At 41.9% G+C, this 9,154-nt stretch overlaps 1 protein-coding gene across 1 annotated transcript; it reads left to right on the top strand.

The window, feature by feature from the left end:
• Positions 1–1,410: 1,410 nt before the first annotated feature.
• On the top strand, positions 1,411–2,436 carry LOC130966385 (uncharacterized). Its single transcript, XM_057891182.1, has one exon. The coding sequence runs from the start codon at positions 1,411–1,413 to the stop codon at positions 2,434–2,436; it is 1,026 nt and encodes a 341-aa protein (XP_057747165.1).
• Positions 2,437–9,154: the final 6,718 nt, after the last annotated feature.

Raw genomic sequence — 9,154 nt, 5'->3', positions numbered from 1 at the left:
GATCCAGGCACTAATTCTCGGGGGTTCCCATATGAGAAATTCGAAGGGCGACGTCTCCATGGAGATGTGTCGGGTTGGCAGTTGAACCGACAATGTGATATCACAGCCAGTAGGGCAGGCATTCATCATATGCATTTCCCATCTGCTTATATGCTTTGTCTGCTTGTAATGGTTTGCCTAATTGAATAACATACTTACTTGCTATCTGAATTAATTGCCATATATGCTACTACTTGTGCTTTACTTGCTTTGAACATTATTTGTGTTTTCTGCTGGGATTGAGGAGGTTCGGAAGGCGGTGGCGATGGGATCGCATGGAGGATCGGTTGGTGAAGGCTGTGGGACAGCGGTGTTTAGTTAGAATAGAAATCCCTGAAGATAGATAACCTGGTTTATTTAAATCAAGTTAGTATATTATGCTTAAATGTTTTAGAATGCTTTAAGTTGAATCTTGTGATGGATATGAAGCTTAGGATTTCCTTTGGCATCCCGGGATCTTATATCCTATATCACTGGGAACTGTTACCATACTGAGAACCTCCGGTTCTCATACCATATTGTTGTTGTATTTTTCAGATGCAGGTCGCAACCCACCTCGGTGAGTTGCTTTGATTGGTGACAGGAGCGGAGAATCTTGGATCATTTTTGAGTTCTTTTTGGTTTATTTTGTTTATACATCTCTCCTTTTGTATTTTGTTTTGCCTAGAGGCATGTATTTGAGAGAACAAAACTTGTATAAGCTGTTTTCACTGTATGGTTTTGTATATCAGTATATGGCTAGCCGACTTAAACTCCACGAGTTGTGGCTAGTTCCCTATGATATTATATACTTATCTATTGTTATATCTTGTCTGTTTCTTATGCCTTAAGCTAGTAGCTTCGTTAGTACGTTTATGCTTCGAAATTCTGTTTTTGAGCTATATCTTTCATCAGGCTTCTAGATTATGCTATTCTCTCTCTCTCTCTCTCTCTCTATATATATATATATATATATATATATATATATATATATTATGTATGAGTTTAGAACTGTCGTAATCTCTGATTAACCTTGGCTTTACGACGCGAGGTAAGGCTTAGGCTAATTAGGGTGTTACATTTAGTGGTATCAGAGCAGTTCGTCCTCGTGAGCCTGAGGGATGGACCGATTGTGCTTCATTGCATACTTTGTGTGTCTTTTCTTTGATGCTATTAGGTTATCTATTTGATATATGCATAGCATGCTTGTTTGTGAGTGCCTGTTTGGGTTAATTGAAGCACTAGACTTTTGATATTGAGACTGATCACCTTGATATCTATTGTTTGGTGTGGACAGGAATCCCACATGGCTACTTGCGGGCGAGGTCAAACGCGTACACGGGAAAGTAGGAATTGGCAACCAGCTGACAATCACGCGAATTCATGGCGGCGATGGCGAATCTCGCTAACACCATGGAAGCTAATGCTGCTGCGACTCTGCAAGCAGTGCAGAGATTGGGCCAACCGACTGGGAATGGCAACAGAAATGGGAATGGCGAAGGGAATACCAATGATAATGCTGAGGGTAATGGCGATAACACAGGAGGAGTTCCGATGACCTTGGCGACGTTCCTCAAGGTTCATCCGCCAACTTTCCGAGGATCCACAGATCCTATTGAAGCGGACCACTGGTTCCAGGCTATAGAGCGTGCTTTACAGGCGCATCATGTTCCTCTCAATCAATATGTAGAGTTTGTCGCTTATCAACTAGCGGGAGAGGCCCAGCCCTGGTGGCAAGCTGACTGTCGTTTGCTACAGCTTCAGAACACCGACATTCCATGGGAGGTGTTCCAAACGGCTTTCTACAAGAAATACTTTCCTGAGTCTGCAAGGGAAGCAAAGGAGATGGAGCTAATGCAGCTGAAGCAAGGTTCCATGTCTGTGGCAGAGTACACCAACAAGTTCGAAGAGCTTTGTAGGTTTTCTCGGGTATGTCAGGGTGACTCAGAGACTTTCGAGAGTTGGAGGTGTATTAAGTACCAAAGGAGCTTGAAGGACAACATTATGACTGTTGTGGCTCCTATGGAGATCCGTGTCTTCTCCGACTTGGTGAACAAAGCAAGGGTAGTGGAGGAGTATGCCAAGACAGTGGCGGCATTTAAAGACACTCATGGAGGGAGTTCTAGTCGTGGGCGTGGCAAGTATTTTCATCCTAGAGGACAAAGCTTCAAAAGAGGGGGATATACTCCTCAAGGCCAAGGGGGCTTCAGAAAGAACAATCAGAATCAGATTCAGTATGCTAAAGGAAGAGGAAATCAAAGTAAGAGTTCTCCGGATTTAGCTTGTGATCGTTGTGGACGTTTTCACCCTTATGACTCATGTAAGATTGGTTTAGGTGGTTGCTTCAAGTGTGGGTTACCTGGCCACATTGCGAGGGATTGCCCTCGTGGGAGGAATCAGAATGCGGGCCAGAGTTAGCATCAAGGTCGAGTCTTTGCTGTGAATGCCAAGGATGCTTCCAAGGCGGATCCTTTGATGAAAGGTATATGTCTAATTGGTGATAAATCCTCAGTTGAATTATATGATACTGGAGCTTCACATTCTTTTATTTCATTTGCTAAAGTTGAGGAATTAGGCTTGAAAGTATCAGAGTTACCTTTTGATCTACATGTACATACTCCACATCAAACAATTATGACTAGGTCAGGTTGTAGACAAGTAGGTTTCAAGCTTGAGGGTAGAGACTTTGTACACGATTTGATCTGTTTACCAAAGGTGGGGATGGAGATGATTTTGGGGTTTGATTGGTTGTCGAAGAACCGGATTTTGTTGGATTGCTTTGAACGGACAATTCGGTTTATGCCGGAAGGAGAAAATGGAGCAGTGGTAGCTACAGGGTATTACCTAAACTCTGTAATGGTGCATTATAGTGGGGAGGAGTGTCAGGGTTATATTCTGTTGGCTGCCAATGCGTTGGGTGATGCCCAGAACTTAGATCAAATTCCGGTGGTTAGTGATTTTCCAGAAGTGTTCACGGAAGATATCCCTGAGTTCCCACCTCAAAGGGAAATTGAGTTTTCGATTGAATTGGTGCCGGGAGCCAGACCAGTATCGATTGCACCATATAGAATGGCTCCTATAGAGCTGGCAGAGCTAAAGACTCAGTTGGAAGAGCTTCTGAATAAGAGGTTCATTCGACCGAGTGTATCACCGTGGGGAGCGCCAGTTTTATTGGTGAAGAAGAAAGATGGAGGGATGCGTTTGTGTTTGGATTACCGACAGTTAAATAAAGTGACAGTGAAGAACAAGTACCCGCTGCCAAGGATAGATGACTTGATGGATCAATTGCAAGGAGCTGGAGTGTTTTCCAAGATTGATTTGAGATCCGGTTACCACCAGATAAGAGTAAAGGAAGATGATATTCCTAAGACTGCCTTTAGAACAAGCTATGGACACTACAAGTTTGCGGTAATGTCTTTTGGGTTAACGAATGCACCTGCTGTTTTCATGGATTACATGAACAGAGTGTTTCGTCCCTTTTTGGACAAATTTGTGGTGGTTTTCATAGATGACATCTTAGTTTACTCTAAGACGGTAAAGGAGCATGAGGAACACTTGAGGATTGTACTACAAATTTTAAAGGAGCGGAAGTTATACGCTAAGTTGTCAAAGTGCGAGTTCTGGAAGGAGAAAGTAAAGTTCTTAGGCCACGTGGTGAGTAAGGGAGGAATAGCTGTAGATCCTTCTAAGGTAGAAGCGGTGATGGAATGGGAAAGACCGACGACTGTGACGGAAGTCAGAAGCTTTTTGGGTTTAGCCGGATATTACCGGAGATTTATCGAAGGATTTTCCCGGATTGCGCTACCAATGACAATGTTGACAAGGAAAGAAGTGCTGTTCATGTGGACGTCGGAGTGCGAAGAAAGTTTTCAGACGTTAAAGCAGAGACTAACTTCAGCACCTGTTCTAATCCTACCGGAACCGCATGAACCGTTTGAGGTATATTGTGATGCTTCTTTGAAGGGTTTGGGTTGCGTGTTGATGCAACACCGGAATGTGGTGGCTTACGCATCGCGTCAGCTAAGACCGCATGAGGTGAATTACCCCACTCATGACTTGGAATTAGCGACGATTGTGTTTGCATTGAAGATTTGGAGACACCACTTATACGGAGTAAGGTTTAGCGTCTTTTCTGATCATAAGAGTCTCAAGTACATCGTTGATCAAAAAGAGCTAAATATGCGCCAGAGAAGGTGGATGTAGTTGCTTAAAGATTATGATTTCGAGTTGAGTTATCACCCTGGAAAGGCGAACGTGGTAGCAGACGCTTTGAGTCGAAAATCTTTAACAATTGCTTGGATGAGAATCAAAGAAGAAGAACTAGTGGATAAGTTTGTAGATCTTAAGCTGGATATTAGTAAAGTTTCCAGAAGAGCTTGTTTGAACCAGTTACAGATTTCAAGCATGTTTAAATCAGAAATACAAAGGGGTCAGCAAGATGAGTAGAAGTTTCAGCAATTGTTTCAACCAGTTGGTGATAAGAGACGCGAAGAATTCACTAAGGATGATGAAGGGTTATGGAGATACAAGGGAAGAATTTGCATACCAGATGTTGGGAGCTTGAGGCAAAACTTGTTGTTGGAGGCTCACAACAGTGGGTTTTCTATTCATCCCAGGAGCATGAAGATGTATTATGACTTAAAGAAGATGTTCTGGTGGCCAGGGATGAAGGATGACATAGCTACAGTGGTATCCAAATGTTTGACCTGCCAGAAAGTGAAGATAGAGCATCAAAAACCATCAGGAATGCAACAACCACTTGAGATTCCTCAGTGGAAGTGGGAAGGAATTTCTATGGATTTTGTGACCGGTTTACCGAGGACTAGGTCGGGGTTTGATGCAATTTGGGTGATCGTAGATCGCTTAACCAAATCTGCTCATTTTCTGCCTATCCGACTAAACTGTTCTATGGAAGAGTTGGCAAGATTATACATCAAGGAGATAGTGAGGTTGCATGGTGTGCCATCAAGCATAGTATCGGACCGTGATCCCCGATTCACATCAAGGTTTTGGGGAGCTTTCTAAAGAGCTTTCGGTACGAAGCTATGTCTTAGTACAGCGTATCATCCACAAACAGATGGACAATCGGAAAGGACTATTCAAACGTTGGAAGATATGCTGAGAGCATGTGTGTTGGATCAACCCGGGAGTTGGGATCGTTACATGCCATTGGTGGAGTTCGCGTATAACAACAGCTTTCATGCAAGCATTGGGATGGCTCCGTATGAGGCTTTGTATGGACGAAAGTGTCAGTCTCCACTTTGTTGGTATGAATTTGGAGAAGTAAGTGTTTTGGGTCCAGATTTGATAGCAGAGACTACTGAGAACATTAAGAAGATTCGTGCAAGGATTTTAACTGCCCAAAGTCGACAGAAGAGTTATGCGGATTAGAGAAGGAAACCCATAGAGTTTGAAGTGGGAGAACATGTATTCCTTAGAGTTACACCGACAACTGGGATTGGAAGAGCAATCAAGACCAAGAAGTTGAACCCAAGATATATAAGACCGTTTGAGGTTTTGAAGAGATTTGGGCCGATGGCGTATCAAGTAGCTTTGCCACCTCATCTGTCTAACTTGCATGACGTATTCCACGTGTCACAGCTCCGTAAATACACGTCGGATGCGACTCATGTGTTGGAGCCTGAATCGGTCAAGTTGAAAGAGAACTTGACTCTCCAAGTGACACCAGTGAGGATCGATGACACTAGTAGAAGAGAGCGAGCAGGAGTAGAAGAGCACACTTGGGAATTAGAGTCTGAGATGCGAAAGGATTATCCCGAGCTTTTCTCAAGTAATTCAAATTTTGAGGGCAAAATTTCTTATTTGGTGAGGAGAATGTAAGAACCGCAACTAATCAACAGGTTAATTAAGTGAACTAATTGCCCAAATTAGATTCCGAAAGGTTAGAGAGAGAATTTGAGGATTTAAAGGTGATTTTTGGACTCAGTGGATCTTTCTGAGTCAGAAAATGTGCTTTCTACGAAAAACCGTAAAAAATTACGAACCGGCAGTTGAACCGGTTGAACCGGTTCAAGTCTGCCCAGTACCGCACAATAAAAAGTGAAAACCATCAAAAACCTTAGAAAAATATTAGGAATAGAAAACCGGGCATTTATTTTAAAGGTTTGGCCCGAAGTTAGGACAAACGGGCTAAAAACGCTAACGAGTTGGACCGGACCCAAGTTGGGCCCAAGCCCAACATATAAATATACTTAAATGAACCCATTTCAGCCACTTTCACCCTCATAACCTAAACACAACAGCAGCTGAAGTGAGGAGAGAGGTGATAGCTTTCCACCATTGTTACTATTCACTTCAAACTTCCCAAGCTCATTTCTTGAGCTACGGAGCTCCGATCGCCGCACCGTTTGCGGCTACGCGTTCCTTGTGAAGAGCTCTACAAAACCCACCCAAGAAACCCTCAAGGTAATCACGAAATCCTTCCAGTTCTGCTCTTCAAAATTTCGGGTTTTATTAGAGTTTTGGGTTAAATGGGTTTTTGTGATTTTGGATGTTTAGGTTTGCTCTAATCCTTGGTTAGCTTTGGATTTGTGTTGTCAAATCTGTTGGGAAAGGTAAGAGCTCTTGAACCCTTGTGAGATTATGCTTATGTTGAACCCTAGGTTGATTTTTGGTGATTTATATGTATATAGTTTGATTATTGTGGCTTTGGGAGCTTTTGGAACTTATTTGTGCTTGTTGGAGTGGATTTGAAAGCTTGGATTGTGGTTGGAAGCTTGTTGGTGCTCATTTTGAGTTTGGGTGCATAAAGGGAATCGGCCAAGGTATGGTTTCGGTTTCCTCTATGTAGTATATAATATTCATGGAAACATAGGCTAGTGACCAATAGGATAGGTTGAACTAAAATGATGGTTGGTGTGCTAAATGTTGATGAATTAATGAATGTTGAGTTGATTGTGATGAATTATAATGCTATAATGATGTTGAATGATTGTATGGATTGGGAGTTGGTTCTTATGATGATTAAAGTGTTATGATTTATGAAATGGTGGGTTTGATGGTCATTTTGATCATAAGTGTTATATAGTTGATGTTGGAATTGAGAATAACGAAATGAGAAGGAAAATGTGGTGAGGTTGATGTATTATGCAATAATAGGTACACTTTGATGAAAAATGGAGCTTTGGATGGTTTGGTATGATTTGGTATGGGTAAGGTGAGATAGTGCGGTAATTGTGAAGTTTGGAAAAATTGAGTTTTTTGTGAACTTTGTTCGATCATAACTTTTGCCTCGCTTTTCGAAATTGATTGAAAATTATTTAGAATTAAAGATCTTTGAAAACTCTTTGAATCAGTATAAAGTTTGTGAAAATTGAAATTTTGTAGAGGAAGTTACGATCATTCAAAGTTGGTGTTAAAAATCTGAAATTTTGCAAAGTTGCAGAGTTTCATGATTTCTGAATTGTACGGGTGCACACGTCTTGTTTCTCAAAAATTTATTTGTTTTCAACTATTTTGCCTTCCCAACAAGGTTGTAAGCTTCTATAACACCATTTTAAGACGTTTGGGCCTAGTTTTGAGTATTAGAACATGGGATATAAATTAAGGGCTCTAGTACATGATTTTAAGATAAAATTAGAAAACGGAGGCCTAGGTTTCTGGTGTGCTGAGAATGGTTTGACATTAGGTGAAGGATATTTGGTATATGAGATGAGGAATGATGGATCTATGTATACTGAAAATGCTTTTGAAAACCACTGGAATAATATTTTTACATGATATTTTGAGACGCTATGCGCCTGGCAGGGACGGTGGTTAATCCCGCCTGTCGAGGTAACGGCGGCGGCGTAAGGACGGTGGTTAATCCCACTTACATTGAGATGAGCGGATAATTTATACACTTTTTGGCATTGTTTTTAGTATGTTTTTAGTATGATCTAGTTAGTTTTTAGTATATTTTTATTAGTTTTTAGTTAAAATTCACTTTTCTGGACTTTACTATGAGTTTGTGTGTTTTTCTGTGATTTCAGGTATTTTCTGGCTGAAATTGAGGGTCCTGAGCAAAAATCTGATTCAGAGACTGAAAAGGACTGCAGATGCTGTTGGATTCTGACCTCCTTGCACTCGAAGTGGATTTTCTGGAGCTACAGAAGCCCAATTGGCGCGCTCTCAACGGCGTTGGAAAGTAGACATCCTGGGCTTTCCAGCAATATATGATAGTCCATACTTTGCCCAAGATTTGATGGCCCAAACCGGCGTGGCAAATCAGCCTCAGAAATTCCAGCGTTTAACGCTGGAACTGGCATAAAACTTGGAGTTAAACGCCCAAACTGGCATGAAAGCTGGCGTTTAACTCCAGAAAAGGTCTCTACACGAAAATGCTTCATTGTTCAGCCCAAGCACACACCAAGTGGGCCCGGAAGTGGATTTTTCTGTCATTTACTCATTTCTGTAATACCTTAGGTTACTAGTTCACTATTAATAGGATCTTTTGACATTGTAACTGTACCTCATGACACTTTACACGTTTTCTTTGTGTACCTTCCACAGCATGAGTCTCTAAACCCCATGGTTGGGGGTGAGGAGCTCTGCTGTGTCTTGATGGATTAATGCAATTACTGCTGTTTCTTATTCAATCATGCTTGCTTCCATTCTAAGATATCACTTGTTCTTAACCCGGATGAATGTGATGATCCGTGACACTCATCATATTCTCAACTATGAATGTGTGCCTGACAACCACCTCCGTTCTACCTTAGATTGAGTAGATATCTCTTGGATTCCTTAACCAGAATCTTCGTGGTATAAGCTAGAACTGATGGCGGCATTCAAGAGAATCCGGAAGGTCTAAACCTTGTCTGTGGTATTCTGAGTAGGATTCAATGATTGAATGACTGTGACGTGCTTCAAACTCCTAGCAGGCGGGGCGTTAGTGACAGACGCAAAAGAATCGATGGATTCTATTCCGGCCTGACCGAGAACCGACAGCTGATTAGCCATGCTGTGACAGAGCATAGGAACATTTTCACTGAGAGGATGGGAGGTAGCCACTGACAACGGTGAAACCCTACATACAGCTTGCCATGGAAGGAGCCTTGCGTGTTTGATGAAGAAGACAGTAGGAAAGCAGAGATTCAGAAGATGGAGCATCTCCAAAACCCCAACCTATTCTCCA

The sequence above is a fragment of the Arachis stenosperma genome, chromosome 3 (assembly GCF_014773155.1).
Source record: "Arachis stenosperma cultivar V10309 chromosome 3, arast.V10309.gnm1.PFL2, whole genome shotgun sequence".
Classification (NCBI taxonomy): Eukaryota; Viridiplantae; Streptophyta; class Magnoliopsida; order Fabales; family Fabaceae; genus Arachis; species Arachis stenosperma.
The sequence above is the reverse complement of the archived record's forward strand: the minus strand, read 5'-3'. Positions and strand labels throughout refer to the sequence as shown.

What these genes read in the sequence shown, in the direction of transcription:
- LOC130966385 (XM_057891182.1), top strand. Translation starts at nt 1,411, where the DNA reads ATGGCGAATCTCGCTAACACCATGGAAGCTAATGCTGCTGCGACTCTG.